This window comes from Myotis myotis, unplaced genomic scaffold (genome assembly GCF_014108235.1).
Source record: "Myotis myotis isolate mMyoMyo1 unplaced genomic scaffold, mMyoMyo1.p scaffold_m19_p_6, whole genome shotgun sequence".
NCBI lineage: Eukaryota > Metazoa > Chordata > Mammalia > Chiroptera > Vespertilionidae > Myotis > Myotis myotis.
This window is the reverse complement of record NW_023416368.1, coordinates 43,302,472-43,319,368: the sequence shown is the minus strand read 5'-3', so window position 1 is coordinate 43,319,368 and position 16,897 is coordinate 43,302,472. Positions and strand designations below refer to the sequence as shown.

The 16,897-nt window shown below is 40.2% G+C and overlaps 1 protein-coding gene across 4 annotated transcripts in view; it reads left to right on the top strand.

The window, feature by feature from the left end:
* The window catches only part of SCLT1 (sodium channel and clathrin linker 1), a 99,773-nt gene that overhangs the window by 64,839 nt on the left and 18,037 nt on the right, over positions 1–16,897 (top strand). For all 4 annotated transcript variants that reach the window (XM_036313659.1, XM_036313658.1, XM_036313657.1 and 1 more), the window contains 3 exons: positions 759–904; positions 2,024–2,216; positions 6,819–7,015. In XM_036313659.1, coding sequence (XP_036169552.1) covers positions 759–904; positions 2,024–2,216; positions 6,819–7,015 — 536 coding nt within the window. The remainder of the gene's footprint in view (positions 1–758; positions 905–2,023; positions 2,217–6,818; positions 7,016–16,897) is intronic.

Below are 16,897 nucleotides of genomic sequence, written 5' to 3'. Positions count from 1 at the left end.
GGTGACTGGCTGGGAGATAGGGGGTGAGGGGTGGGGAGGGTGATCAGGGGGCCCCTGCTGGCACCCTTTTGGCTGGCCTGGGGTCTGCGGGCTGGAGGCAGCTCCTGTGTTGAGTGGTCGGTGCACGTCATAAGTGACTGGTTGGTCCGCCTGTCATTCTGCTATTCAGTTGATTTTCATATTAGGTTTTATTATATAGGATGTTGTGGAAGAAGGCCAGTCTCATAGGAAGCTGAGCTTGGGTACAATCACTCCTGCTGGGCAAGGGGGAACCCCCATTCTAGCTAGGTCATTGTCTAGTTAACACAGAGGGCCATTTTGGAGTCACTTTCAGATAGTTCTCATTGCACCATAGCATGTATCTGTGTTTGAAAATTTAAATGATCGACTGGTGGGATCTTCATCAAAGAAATAATGCAGTTAGTTACCTCTAAAGGGGTGACATCTAGAGCACTTTTTTTTTTTACTTCGATTATTTTACATTTCTTTTTAAAATATTAAAACTATTGGAATAATTTACAATGAGCATGAATCATTTCAAAAAATAAGCAGTCATTATTTTGTCAGTTTTTAGCATTGTATTTTGTAAATGTGAAACACCCATCTTAATTATTGATGTGCTTTACTACATTACAGTGGAAACAGATAAACACAGGATCATGGGTTTTGATTTCTCACCTTTGATTTCCATTTCTAAACCTATAATTTCTTAGAGCATTGCCTCTGTAAGGTAATATACATATGAGCCTCTTCTGCAGGTTTACCGTGAAGGCAAAGTAAACGAAAACCATCACAGAAAACTGGAAGAAATGCACCAAAGATGCCTGGTTGCAGAGTGTTCAAAAGATGATCTTCAGCTAAGACTTAAAACAGCAGAAAATAAACTGAAACAACTTGAAATAAAGTAAGACACTCTTTAGAATTTTCTGTGATAACATTTTCAGAATGCAAATAATTTTTGACAGATCCTTTACTTTTTTCATAGGATTAATAATTATACCTTGTGTTAAAAAAACAAACCTTAGCACCAAATAGATTTTTTTGCTCAAAATTATTTCTGAAGACTAATTTCTTCAGAAAGAAAATATTTAATAGTATTTTATCATTTTTTTAAATTTCTTCTTTCTGGCAGTGAAGGAGGATGCATATATGTGTAATCATTTACCTTGTTTCTCTGTGCCACGTGGTTCCTAAAAGCTAGTAATTAAGTCAAGAGTCTTGAGTGTATCCAGTTTTCATTTTTTCTGTAGGATTTCTTCATAGGTGTTGATATCTTGGACTTTTGTTTGGAGGAGCACAATGTGTGGTTAATTCTGGTCTTAGCATCTTTCTGACTCTCACTCTTTTTCGATCATTGCCTACATCCATCATTTCACTAATAACTTTATCAGCCAGCGTTGATATAGACAAAACAAAAAAACAGATCTACAAATATTATGGGAAATGAAGGCCTTGTATTAACCAGGAAATGTTCACAGTATTTGATTATCTAGAATTGAAAAGATAGATTTAAAACGAGAGGGATAAAAATTAGCACTATACATGTTTGGTGGTTGTATCACCCAACAATCCATTGTAGAGAAATTTCAAAAAATATAATCTATTTAAACTATAATTAAATAAGACATTTATAGAACTAGAAAGATGTAAAAACCATTTCTAAGACATATAACAGGAAAATATGAAATAGGTCTTATTATAATTGGCTAATATGGCCAGCTAATGTCTTTCTATGGGGGTTGCTTGATGAAATAAAGGAGTTTTATTACCTACTTTACCTTTCATACCATTAGCTTCAGTTTGTCCTCTCACAGTCCTCTTTACACAGTGATTCTCAATGTTAGTCTATTCTTAGTTAAGATTGCTACATTGAATGTGTTTTCCTGGCATAACATAGAATTGTGACACCGTGCGGTTAAGTGTACAGTGAAGAGAAATTGCTCAGAACAAAGAAAATGAACTCTATGCTATAATATATAAACAGACTTTCATTAAGTTTCTTTTGTTTTCTTTTTTTAATCAGTTCCTCAGAAGAGATATCACGTTGCCAAGAAATGATTCAGAAACTTCAAAATGCCCTGGAGTCTGAGAGAGAGAACTGTGGCTTCGTCAGTGAACAAAGGCTAAAACTTCAGCAAGAAAATGAACAGTTACAGAAGGAGACCGAGGATTTAAGAAAGATGGCTCTCGAGGCTCAAAAAAAAGCAAAATTAAAGGTATTTTCAATACTAGTCAGAGTTAAATATGGACTTGTGAAAATCAGATTGTAGAGGATATTTAGAGACCTTGTAAAACATTATTAAGGCCCCCCCCCTTTTTTTTGCCTTCTCATCAGATAGCACTAAATCATAATGCAGAGGGTTAACCGGTCTTTCTGTGGTGTAGAACTTGGCAAGCATACTTGAAAATGATTGCTTTCACTATCCACACACAAAAAATTATTTTCCAACCATGAAGCACACTAAGATTCCTGCCAAAGCAATTTAAGCAATGCTAGCAAAACTATAGATTAGATAACTTTACAGACTACCTCTCTTCTCCCTCTGTAATAGCCTCTTGAAAATTGACCTCTAAAACTGGCTGTACAGAGGATGCTACCTCAGAGTGTTCTGACAGTCACTCCTAGGTAGTCTGAAACTTCCACTCGGAAGAAGGCAAGGGACGAACTCTCCTCCAGGAAAAAGTCCCCGTCATTTCCTCTCTCATTTCCCCTTCTTTAACGCTCACATGCTTTGGCAATAGGAACATGATAACCTGTTTAAGGGAATTTCAAGAGGTACACGTATCACCGCCAACATGTTGCTTGCCTTTCCCATTCAGTGAGACTTTTATAAAAGTGGCATTAATTCTACATCATTATGATCTGTATCTTCTAGTTTCATAGTAAGGATACGGGGTGGTAATGCTAGTGTTTCACTTTGTTTTTTGTTACTTTGAGGACTCATAAAGTCACATTTCAACCAAATTAATATCGACATGTTTATTGAATGCCTCTTTTTCCAAGTATTAACATTGGTTACTGGTAAAAGCTTGAATTCTGAAAAAGAGAGCCTTATGTCTCTTACAAAGAACTTTGTACTTTATATTTTAGTCAGTGGGAAATCGTTGAACAATAAGGGAAGAATTGTTCTACAAGATATGAAGATTTTATATAAAGCTATAGTAATTAAAAAATGTGTAATCAACATAAGAATAATCAGTTTGATCAGTGAAACAGAATAGAGTCCAGGAACAAACCAATTTTTCATAATCACCTAATTTATAATCAAGGCACCACTGCAGTTCAATAGGGAAAGATTTATCTTTACCATAAATTATGCTAGATCAGTTGGGTCCATATTTTAAAAATAAACCTTGACTCGTATCACACCACCCATGCAAATTGATTTGCGTTTTAGACCTAAATGAAAATATAAAACAGTGGAGCTTCAAGGAGAAAATCTTCATGTCCTTGAGAAAGAAAGAATTTCTTAAACAGAACACAAAAAACAATAATCATAATGGAAACACAGATGAATTGAATTTTACTAAAATTAATGAATGACATCAGAAGACATCGACAGAATGAGAAGTAGAAGAAAGGATAATATATACAATCAAAGGGACTCATTCGAAATATAAAAACTATTACCAATTAATAAGGAAATTATTAATAAGAAAAAAGTTACTTAATAAGGAAATAACATACATCCCATTTCTATAAATGGGCAGACTTAAATAGGTACTTTATAAAAAGAGCACATATGAAAAAAATGTTCAACTTCATTATTTATTAGGGAAATGTCGTTAAAACTATGGTGCAAGTGCCACTACATACCCACCAGAACGGATAATTTTATAAACTAACAGTATCAAGTGTTGACGAAGTTGTAAAGCAGCTGGAACTTTCAAATGATACTTTGGGGAATGTAAACTAGTATAACCACCATTTGACAGTATCTTTTAAAATTGGACATTCTATACCAAATAGTCCTGGTTACTTACCCAACAAGAGTGCCTATGTTTTCTGCAGTGAAGGGCACAAAGGAAGATGGGAGGGAGACCGTAAGTCCTCTTTTCCTACCCAACATTCTGAAGTCCATCATTTGTAGGACTTTCGTTACAGGAGGTCCAGTTGTTGTAGCTGTTGGCCTTTCGATATCACTGCAGACCTGTCCAGTTTAACATTCAGAATTGCATCCAGTAAAGGTTCTGAGGTTTGTTTAAAGACTGAATTTTGACACCAAAAAGCCATCATTTGTTCAATCCACAGCTGTGTTTTGACGACTTTACTATGTTTCAGATCCTAAAGATGCAATAGCAAACAAAAAAGACATGGTCTCCACCTTTAAAACCTTGAAATGTGCATGGAGGTGGGCAAACTTTAAACATCTACTTACAAACGTTTTAGGAAATGCATAGGGCACTGTGAGAACTTACAGAGAGGGACCTAACGTTGTCTGGATAGTTAGTTAGAGAGTTACCCTGTAGAAGCAATAATTGGGCTGATTCTAAAAGTTGGATAGAAATAACCAAGATGGAGCAGAAGGGGAAAGATTATTCCATGCAAAGAGAACATATCAAAAGGACCCAAGAATGAGAAGACATTGTGGCAGAAACGAAGAAAGAAGGGGAAGGTGGCATAATACAAGCGTGTACTAGTAGAAGTAGGCACAGACCAGGCTATCATGAAGGACCTAAAGCAGTGATGGCGAACCTTTTGAGCTCGGCGTTTTGAAAAACCCTAACTTAAATCTGGTGCCATGTCACATATAGAAATTTTTTGATATTTGCAACCATAGTAAAACAAAGATGTATATTTTTGATATTTATTTTATATATTTAAATGCCATTTAACAAAGAAAAATCAACCAAAAAAATGAGTTCGCGTGTCACCTTTGACACACGTGTCATAGGTTCGCCATCACTGACCTAAAGCAAGGCTTGTCACAAATAGATTTTCCAGGTGGCAATGGGGAGTTAACTTGATAGGCAGAATTCTAAAACTATATATGTGTGTGTGTATATAAATATGCTTAGATCATTTTTAGTATATGTGTGAGAGAAAGAGAAATAGACAATTCCACGTAAGATATCAGAACCAGGGCTTCTCCAGAGAAAGTGGAGGTTGAGGCTGGGAAGGAGGAGGAGCATCTTCAAATCTAAATTTTCAGACTCCAGTAATTCAGAAAAGTGTTAAAAAGCAGGAGTCAGGGAGCCTCAGGAGGCTTGCCCAACAGTAATGCAATACAAAACTAAGAAATCAATATTGTTTTCCAGTGCCTGCATTCATAAAGTCTTACATTTCTACTTGTGTACTATTTGAGAAAGCAAACTTAAGAGTCTTAGGAAGCATGCTGCATTTAGGGGCAGTGAAGACAGACTGTTTGCAGTTTTCCCCCATGAGCCAGGAATTTTGCTGTTGTTGGGTTTTCTTTGGTGTTTTTTGAATTGGTAAAGTTCAGTCCTTTGTTCCTTCTTTTTTGAGTTTGGAAGTTGCCATATTTAACGAATTACTAGAAGCCAGGCCAGCTATGACCATTTTAAAGCCCAATACTTGAAAAAAAATCACAAAGTTAGGTATTCTTTATAATATTTCTTTAGTGTAGCCGAAACCGGTTTGGCTCAGTGGATAGAGCGTCGGCCTGCGGACTGAAGGGTCCCGGGTTCGATTCCGGTCAAGGGCATGTACCTGGGTTGCAGGCACATCCCCAGTGAGAGATGTGCAGGAGGCAGCTGATCGATGTTTCTCTCTCATCGATGTTTCTAACTCTCTATCTCTCTCCCTTCCTCTCTGTAAAAGCTCAATAAAATATATTTAAAAAAAAAACTTAAAAAAAAATATTTCTTTAGTGTAACAAGATAAAGATGTCCTGAGAGTACACCAAGGAAATTGTTGTAGTGACCATTTTCTCAGTTGCCTCAAGGATGGTCATAGGTAGTTTCATTCTAGATGCACCAGGAGTAGGCACTTCATTCCATGCTTTAGGGCACCGAGGCTTCGTTCTCTCCCTGGATCCCAGATGAGAAAACCGCTAGGGTATCCCAACAGTATTTATTTGTGTGTTCATAAGATGTGTTTACTATGACATACACTACCTAGAAATGAACTGAACTTATTTCCATATGAGATTCTCAAAATCATTATTATAGTCTTTTTCCTGAAAAACGCAAAACACATTTATACCGTAACTGAAATGATGAAGGAACTCCCATATATAATATTCTGCGACTTCACAAAGCCCTTTGCAAGACAGTCTCCAGTTTAGTATATTAATCTAAAGTGACTGGAGGAGCTCCTGAGTTGGTAAACATGTCGGGGGCTAGGGTATGCACTTGGACAGGGCCTGGAAGCTCGCAGCCCCTACCTCCCAACCTCGCCCTGTGTATCTCTTCCATCTGCTATTCCGGAGTTGTAGCCTTTATAATATACCAGTAAACATTTTTTTAAATGGCTTGAGTAGAAACCTAACTCTTAATGACTGAGAGCCTGAACATTTCCCATGGATTATGGCAATAGAAGTAAAAGTAAATGATGAGAGCAGTTTTATATTATAGAGTATACTTTTTTCTACTGACATTTTAAGGTGTTGGGAAAAGTGCCGCAAAATTGTGGTCCATCATAATTCTGGTTCCGCTAAATTTTACTGTCATACAGGATGAGTCCTCGGTGGTGAGAAAAACCAATTGTAAACTTAATTTTTATGTGGATTTCCCATAAAAAAGTTTACGTGTACAGACAACACAATGAATATTCCTTTTGGGTGTGTCATTGGTCAGTATATCCCTTAGAATAATGGGAAAGAAAGAGAAGACACTGTGTGCATTTTATTCCCTAGATCAGTGCAATGGAACATGAATTTTCTGTAAAAGAGCACGGGTTTGAAGTTCAGCTGAGAGAGATGGAAGATAGTAACCGCAACTCCACTGTTGAACTGAGGCATCTCTTAGCAACACAGCAGAAGGCAGCCAATAGGTGGAAAGAAGAAACGAAGAGAGTTACTGAAAGTGCCGAAATGAGGATCAGTAACCTGAAGTAAGTCCACTGTTAATTGTCTCATACATTCTACAGAAGAAATTAACCATTAGTGTAAGGTCTGTGCCATAATCTTTTTATAAAAGTGTATAATTCTGGACCTTATATTTATATGTTTTATTCAGCAAATGTTTATTGAACCACTATAAAAAATACTGAGCATTATAAACCAAAACTGATAGTGTATTTTTATAAATTTTCCTCATATTCCACAAAATTTGATTTTTGTTGGATATGGCCATTTAGAATCTTAATACTATTTGCATGTAGATTTAACATAGTGATGTTCTATAATTGCAACAGAATTATAGAAAAATATTTGCTCTCTGGCCCTTTAAGAAAACGTTTACTGGCCCCTGCCCAGAAGGAACTTAAGCTTTGATGCTGAGTGAGATGGGAAGCTATAGCAGTGGCTCTCAACCTTCCTAAAGCCGCAACCCTTTAATACAGTTCCTCATGTTGTGGTGACCCCCAACCATAAAATTATTTTCATTGCTACTTCATAACTGTAATTTTGCTACTGTTATGAATTGTAATGTAAATATCTGATAGGCTATATGTGTTTTCCAATGGTCGCGACCCACAGGTTGAGAATCGCTGCTATAGAGGCTTTGAGCAAAGTGATATGATCAGACTTAAATGCTGAACAGACCAGACCTAAATGTGGGGAGTTGTGAATGTTTTCTACGGCACAGGAATCATTGATGCTCCAATATTCTGCTGCTTTTTCTCATTACAAGCTCTCGTTCAAAAATTGCCTCAGCACTGTTTGCTGTGTTTTCATCTCTTTAATACTTTTGAAGTATTGCAGAGTTTTTAATGAATTGATTAATCTGAATAAACTAATATACCTTTAGTGGATCCAAACATACTCTTTAAAAATATCCCACCTCATTTGGCATAATATATATATTGGTAAAATATATATTTCATGATAATAATATATATTGGTGAAAGCTAGTCTTTGGGTAACTTTTTTTATATATGGATGGTACATGTGTCTGTGGTCAGTTACAGCATCCTGGAAGCTGAAATCAACTGTAGCTTCAAAATCAATTGGAACTGTTGCAGGGAATTAATATTGGGGTAATTAGAATTAATGTTGTATTTATTACACAACATATTCTAATTAAGAAACATTAGCAGTTGCTTTTCATGTTATTTCTTAACAGGAAATATGCTGTTATACCCCTTGTGTTTTTACACTACTACCTTGAGTGAAAGTAGTGAGGCCAGAGGCAAACCAAAAGAGAGAGAAACCAGACAGAGTTTTACAGTTTCTGTACTCCAGGTTCCCAAGGGTGAACACAGCACACCACACAGGACCCCACAGGGGAAGCCTGGGGTTGGGCACAAGACAGAGGGAGTCGGGGACAGTGCTCAGCAGCTCACATAGACAGAACAGCCTGCCGAGCCTAAAGAAACATTTTGTACCCTAGCTCTAGTTGTACCCTTTTTTTTTTTTTTTTTTTTTTTTTAGCAATTTGAACTCTACTTTTAGTGAATTATTTTTTTTTTTTTGACAATCTATGAATTTGAATTTACAGCAAACTCACTCTTTATGTCATTGCTAAGAACTTACATGATTCTCAAAGCTTATTAGGTAGAAGTAATATAAACTTTTCAAATTATCCATTTGACACATAACTGAAGCCATTATGTTCATTTTATTTTCAGTTTACATAGAATTTTAGAACACTGTGTATGTCTTCCCAAAATAGTCTCCATCTTTTATGCATATGACAGCCTTTAAATACTGAAAAACTAAGCTTTAGAATCATATTTATCAATAGCCTTAAACAATAAACTATTGAAATAACAATTTTAAAAACCTAAAATTTTTCTCCACACTATGAGTAGCTGACTTAAGAACTTCACATAGCAATCAGTTAGGGTATATAAAAAGGAGTCTAATGAACAAAATAAACTGACAAAATAGAAGCAGAGGCATGGATACATGGGACAGACTGACAGCTGTCAGAGGGGAGGGGTGTTGAGGGGCTGGATGAAAGAAAGAGAAGGGATTAAGCAAAGAAATACGTGTGTGTGTGTGTGTGTGTGTGTGTGTGATTTTATATATATATATATGTATATAGGTATATATATCTAACTAACATAGACAACAGTGTGGTGGTAGTCAGAGGGAAAGGGGGGCTGGGATAGAAGTGGAGGTGGGCAATGGGGGAGAATGAGGACGGAAAGAGACTGCTTGGGATGATCAGGGCACATGATGCACTATGCAGATGGTGTGTTTTTGAGTTGTACACTTGAAACCTGCATAGTTTTGCAAACCAATGTCACCCCAATAAATACAACTTGAAAAAGCTAAAATCATAGCTTCCAATCCAGGGCCTGCTCCACAAATGTGTGATTATGTATAAACCACTTAATTTTTCGAAGCATCAATATTATCATCTCTAAGCATCATGCAAATATTATATATTGTTAGAAATATCCTGTACTCATATTTTTATTCTATACTAGAGGCCCGGTGTATGAAATTCGTGCACTGTGTGGGGGTGTCTCAGCCTGGCCTGTGCCCTCTTGCAGTCCGGGACCCCTCAGGGGATGTCCGCCTGCTGGCTTAGGCCTGATCTCCCCGGGGATTGGGCCTAAGCTGGCAGTCAGACATCCCTCTCACTGTCCAGGGCTCTCGCAGCCCGGAACCTCTTACTCCTTACCGCCCACTTTGCACTCGCCTGCTGTGAGCCTGGCTTCTGGCTGAGCAGCGCTCCCTCTGTGGAAGCACACTGACCACCAGGGGGCAGCTCCTGCATTGAACATCTGCCCCCTGGTGGTCAGTGTGCATCATAATGGCTGGTCGTTCCACCGTTCGGTCAATTTGCATATTAGGGTTTTATTATATAGGATTCATATTTCAATTGCCTTACTGTCCTTGACTATCCTTGAGATATTTTCAGTATCCTAATTTTTAGTTTTTATCATGATCTTATCTCTTCAAGTTCATATGGATACTAATTATTGTGACTGCTTTTCCTTCTGCCATTCCAGTTCAGTGTAACCCAATTTTTAACAAAGAAGGAAAGAATCCTTCGTTGAATGCTCTTATTAAAGACAGAAGAAAAAGAACCAGATTTTTCCAGCCTCTCCTGTGTGTTTGATAATCCAGTCTTTGTTCCAGGGATTAGAACACTATTCTTATTAAATTTTAAAAGCCCCCATGTTCCATGGCATTTTTGGTAGGTTGAAAAGGTTGAGGAAGATTACTTAAAACTAAATTTGTTATAAAAAATAAATAGGTTACACATCTTACATTCTTTGAAATTTTTAGATTTCGTTATTTACTTTAGAAATCTTTTTAAAAAGGAATAATTACGCTTAACTTAAATCTTTCTTGGTTATGTAATAATTTTTATAATTTTTTTAATATGAGAAAGCATTATATTTTATTAGGGTTTCATTACATACATTTAGGATTTTGCAGAGGAAAGTCTGGTTTTCATAAGGCATCCTTAACCTTTACCTGGTATGCCTGTGTTGGTTGTTTAAACCAGGATTGCAAGAGAAAGACACTCCACTATTCTAGAGAGACTTCCTGCATGTCTCCGCTGGGTCCCTGAAAGCATGTTAGTATGCTCCGGCATGTCAAAACGAAAATGTTTACTTTCAAAATAGAAAATATTTTCACAAGAGTTTTCATTGAGACTTGTTTCCTTTCATAAAAGGATTATATATTACACAGTATTGAGAAAAACATATAATATTTTAGCACGTAAGGAGGCAGCACAATGGTTAGAGAGAAGAGCACTGACTCGGGAGATAATCAAGCCTGAATTTGAATCCCACCCAACCCCAACACTTTACATTTACCTGTAATCCCATGTGTTCCTATAAGGCTTTATTTATAGATTACATATACGGTGTTAACTCCATGTCTGACATGTAAAATATTTAGGAAGGAAACAGTAAAACCGGGCCTTAGGGGATAGCCTTTATAATTGCAGAGATCGTTGTATTTCAAGCAACCATATTATAATGCATGGGATATGTATATGAGAAGTTTACGTGCTTATTTCATTTTTAATTGTACAAAAAAAGCATTGCTAATTCTAGAAAGCACTAGATTTTAGGCAAGATTTATATATGTGAATTGTATCCTCTTTGGAGACATAAATAATACTGAGTGATATATATGAAATTAAGCCAAAAATCTTTCCACAATAAAAATAGTATCTATCGAAGTATTTTCTCTATCCCTCACCTATTGGTCATAAGCAGAATTACATGGCAGCTATAATTTTTAATTTTGAAGTAGAAATTTATGTTTATTCCAGTGAAAAAATATGTTACGAATGTGTTGCTCTCCACTGGACATACTTAGGACAGCTCCCATACCATACGAGTACTAGCAATGTGATTATTCCAGGAACTCTCTGGGCTAACTGCTAGATAGTATTTCTGTGTCTTTGAGGAAGGATTCACTTGTTTTCCTCAGAAATAGTTTGTTTTAGACTGATTCAGTGATACAGTCCAAGTCTTCAACCAACTATGTCTTTTATTAATAATAAATTACAACATAAACTACAGAGCAATACATTTAAAAATCAAATGGCTCATTTGATGCATTTGACTTTCCCCATGAGGATTTCTGTGTATATGCCACCAATTCAGGCATTCTACTATTCATATAAAATGTGTTTATTTATCACTGTCGACAATGAGCTTTTTCAGGTTGCATCCCAGCATCCATTGCCAGCACACCATTACCGTGCTATATGCATTAAAGCTTTCCTCTGAAATATGTCCTCTTTACTTCTTAACAAATACTTATACATTGGCTATGTTCTTGCCTCCCATGTGTCCACCTACTTACTATAGTTAAAAGAGCATAGCCACAACATCCCTAAGATGCTAGAGTCCTCTCGGGACTGGTTTTGCTGCCTTAGAAAACTTCTGTTCCTCCTCACAACTGACAAATAAATATGATTACCAGGTACCTGTGATTTCTTAAGATCTACCAATAAGTAAGTATAGCCATAATGACACTTAACTCACATTAATTAAAATCATTTTTCCATAGAAGGAAGTTTTTCATGTAAGTATCAGAAGCTTTTTAAAAATGTGAGTTCCTTTGTGGTATCTTCTTTCAGTTTGAAGTTTGCTTTCATTTATAAAATTTTATTCATTTATAATCATTCCTTCTTGGTTATTCTTTTATCTTGAAATTAGAGGCCCGGTGCACAAAATTCGTGCACTGGGGGGGGGGGGCGGGTGTCCCTCAGGCCGGATTGTGAGAGGGCGCAGACCAAGCCGAGGGACCCCACCAGTGCACGATCGGGGCTGGGGAGAGATGCGGGAGGTTGGCCAGCCAGGGAGGGGCCGTGGGAGGGCTCCAGTGTGTTTCCAGCCCATCTTGCTCAGTCCCAATCAGCCGGACCCCAGAAGCAAACTAACCTACTGGTTGGAACGTCTGCCCCCTGGTGGTCAGTGCATGTCATAGCAACTGGTCACCTGCCCCCGGTGGTCAGTGCACGTCATAGTGAGTGGTTGAGTGGCCTTAGCGTATCATTAGCATATTATACTTTGATTGGTTGAACAGACAACCAGACACGTAGCATATTAAGCTTTTATTATATAGGATGTATGTAATGCAGAGAATTTTGAGCTTTCAAGAGGGGACAGTATTAATAATTGCTTGTTAATGTATAACATCTGTAACTGTAATATAGCTGTACTAATCTTACTTGAATGATATATTGTTTTTATAGATTAAATTTAAAAATGAGAGACATTTGTCCTGCTGATAACAAATAGATAAAGCTGTGTGGTGATAATGCACAGGATATCATCTGAGCAGAATACAGAAAAACAAACCATGTAAAATTGGAAATTTTGCTCATGCTAATATGGCATTTTAAATCACTGGTGAAAACACGATGTTTTAAAACATTTAGAATATTTCTTATCCTAGCTAATAAAAGGGTAATGTGCAAATTAACTATCACTCTGTCACAAAGATGGCAGCGCCCATAGCCACAAGATGGCGGCGCCCAGTCCTCTCAGCCCCGCTGGAGTCCTCCAGTCCCAGAGTGGTGGCTGCTGAGAGCGGGCAGTGTGAGCGACTACCCCGCCGGAGTCCTCCAGTCCCGGGGGGCGGCCGCTGAGAGCGGGCAGCATGAGCAGCCTGGCAGAATGCTTGCTTCGTTGGCGCGGCAAGTACAATAAAAGTTGGCTCCAAAATGCCTGTTTCTTGGCCACTCTGGGCAGGAGGGGGTCCTGAGAGCTCTTCTGCTGGATGCTAGGAAATGGCGCTGACGCCACCAAGGGAGCCGTTGGGGAGGAGGTGGTAACTGCAGCTGCGGAGCCAGAGCAGAGGAGGCGGGGGAGCCAGAGTGGAGGAGGCAGGGGAGTTGGAACAGAGGAGGCAGGGGAGCCAGAGTGGAGGAGGTGGGGGAGCCGGAATGGAGGAGGCGGGGGAGCCAGAGTGGAGGAGGTGGGGGAGCCGGAACGGAGGAGGTGGGGCTGCCTCTGCTCCCATGGCGGGGCAGGTGAGCCACAGTTCAGGAGCCTCTGGGAGTGGTGGCTCCCATTAAAGCCCCAGGAGTGGTGGCTCCCAGGCCCTCCAGTGCTGCATCCAGTCCCTGAGGCATGCCCGCCAGTACTGAGATGCCAACTGCCCACAGCTGTCCTGCCAGATGAGGTGGGTTGTGCAGCACAACAAGGGCTACCAGCGCAAGACCAATGGAGGTTGCAGAGTGTGCAAGCAGTTCATGGCCCTTTGCTGCTACTATGCCAAACACTGCCAAGAAAACACATGCCCCATTCCCTACTACCTCAACATCAGGCAGAAGCTCCGCCAGCAGAAGACACAGCACCACCAGCAGCATGCACCAGTGGATGCCACCATCAACACCCACACCCTGCCTCAGTCGAGTCTGCCTTCCCCTCTTTCAGCACCACCCTGGCCCTCTACACTATATCCCAGCACACCCTGGACACCACAGCCCCGACTGCCCCAGACCTCGCCTGTGAGCATGTCACTAGCCGGCTTCTCCAGCGTGGCCAGAACTCAACCCCCCACCACAGTTTGCACTGGGAAGACGACCAACCAGATGCCAGCCCCACCACCACCACCCCCGCCCAGGCCCACCTGCAGCAGTGGAGGCGCCCAGCAGATTGCACGTGAGGCACAGCAGCAGCATCTGTACTGGGTGAGCACCATCAACGCTATGCCCCTGAGGCATAGTGACCCCTGAGAGCCAGATGGCCCCATGGGCCTGAATGTGACCCAACCAGGTCAGTGGGCCTGTTATTCTGCCCCTCGAGCCCCGGCAGTGGCAGCCGGCATCCATCCCCCAGCAACAGTCAATGTGAGGCATGCCCAGACCCGTGATGTCTACGCAGACCGAAGGTGCAGCCACCTCAGAACATCTCTCCAGGTGCCCTGCAGGACCTGCTGGGGACCCTGAAGTCTCCCAGCTCCCCCAGCAGCAGCACATGCTCAACATCCTCAAGTCAAACCCTCAGCTGATGGCAGCTCTCATCAAATAGCACACAGCCAAGCAAGTGGCCAGCCAGCCCAGCCTTCAGCTCTAGCCCAGCCTGCTGAATCTGAATGCCATGCAAGCCAGCGGGCCACGACCTGCTGTCCCTCCGCAGCAGCAAGCAATGGGAGGCCTGAACCCCCAGGGCCAGACCTTGAAAATCAGGAACCCGGGGCATAACCCCAGCATGGCGAGTATGAACCACAGTACAGAGGGATGTCATGGAGCAACAGCAGCAGCAGCAACAACATTGCGAGAGGCATGTCCAACTGTTGGTTGTGATGGGGCATTGCCTTCCCCTGATTGCCAGGTCACCTCCCACCCCTAAGGGCTCCCAGACTGTGAGAGGGGGCAGGCCAGGCTGAGGGACCCCTCCCCCCTCCAGGGCATGAATTTTCATGCACCGGGCCTCTAGTCATACACATAAAATGAATTTCAGGTGGATTAAAGAGCTAAGTAAAAAAGAAGGTATTAAAAGAAATGACTACTTTTATTATCTTGGAATATAAAAGTTTTTCTAATCAAAACACAAAACCCAGAATCTAAAAAAGAAAAATAATTGATTTTTATGAAAAAATAAAAATTCTATATGAAGATACCAAACAAAGATAAAAGACAAATGTCAAAATATAAAACAAAGGATTCATATGAAGAATCCACCAAGATTTCAATAATTAAGAAAAAGATTATCAACCTAATAGAATGAGGAACAAAGTATGTGAACTGGCAGCTCACAGAAGCAACGCTCCATTAAACAACGCAAACCAGGTTCAGTCACACTGTTCACTAAAGAAATGCAAATTTAAGCATTATTTTACCCAGCAAGTTGGCAAAAATGTAAAAGATGGTTAACATGCAGTGCCCGAAAGCACATGGGAAGACTGGAACCAGTGTATGGTATTGGTGGGAACTGGCGAAGCCTTTTTCGGGGGGGCGTTATCTAATAAGACTGAGTCTGTGCAGACCCTTTTGCAATCTCAGGTGCAGCATTTATCCCACAGAAACGCTTGCATATGTGTAAACGTGCAGTAACATACCTGCTCTTGCCTTCGGTCAGGCCCTGCACATCCTCAGCTAGGGCTCTTAAAGTAGCATCCTTCACTCTGCTTTGTTTTGTTTTGTTTTTCCACTCTACTCCACCTTTCAGAATTATTTTCCTAAACAGGCAGATCCGATCCTTGCCCTGTCTACTCAACGGCTTCTGCTTTATTGTTGCCTGTAGGTTTTCTACAGTCTTTCCTTCACCTTATTTATTATCAGCAGTCTGCCTGTTTACCTCTGTCCTTCACATTCCTTGTGTTCCAGACACACTGAACAACCTCCCCAATAAACCAAACGTGCTGGCCCTTTACAACTCCTAGTCTGCACTCCATTCACTCATCACGTATTTATTGAGTGATGGGCAGTGGAAACTGTCAAGTAAATGTGTTTAAAGTCAGATAAAAAGTACTATACAGAAAATTAAAATCAATGTGCTCATGAATGGATGGGTGGACACTTGAGACTGGTAGACAAGGAAGACCCTGTGAGGGAATTAATGTGAGCTCTAGTGACAGAAAGGATCCTGTCATTTAAAGCATCAGAAGAAAGAGCATTTTGAGTGGAGAGAGCAGCCAGTGTGAAGAGGCAGGAAGACACTTGCTATGTTTGAATATAAGAAACAGTACACAAAGTGAAGTGCCATAAAGTGCCACCAGACTCTGAAACCCCAGGGCTGAACACACAAGAAGGTTTATTTCTTGCTTATACCTTAGTATTACCCGTCTAAGATGGTTTGGCAGGAAGGCTCTGGTGGTAGAGATTCCACTGCCTTGAAGGTGTGGTTTTTCAAGATCACTGGACCAGCGAGGTTCGGGGTAGGTGGGGAGGAAGAACGCTGGCTCTTAATAAGTCGGCTCTAAGTGATACATATCATTTCCTTTTATCTTCATTGGCCAAACTAATCTAACTGCGTAAGAGTCTAGGAAATGCATAGGGAGCACACAGAATGTTTGGTGATTGCTTCTGCCCCAGTCCGAGACTTGATCTCAGGGGTTTTATTAGCCAGCTAAAGATTTTTTTTTTTTAAATATATTTTATTGATTTTTTACAGAGAGGAAGGGAGAGAGATAGAGAGTTAGAAACATCGATGAGAGAGAAACATCGATCAGCCGCCTCCTGCACATCTCCCACTGGGGATATGCCCGCAACCCAGGTACATGCCCCTGACCGGAATCGAACCTGGGACCCCTCAGTCCGCAGGCCGACACTCCATCCACTGAGCCAAACCGGTTTCGGCGTGCTAAAGATTTTTAAGTGTGAATGAAGGCCAGTGTTCAGTTTTAAAAGAAGTCACCTGATCAGATTTTTTTTTAAGACTATTGGCTTCTGAATGGAA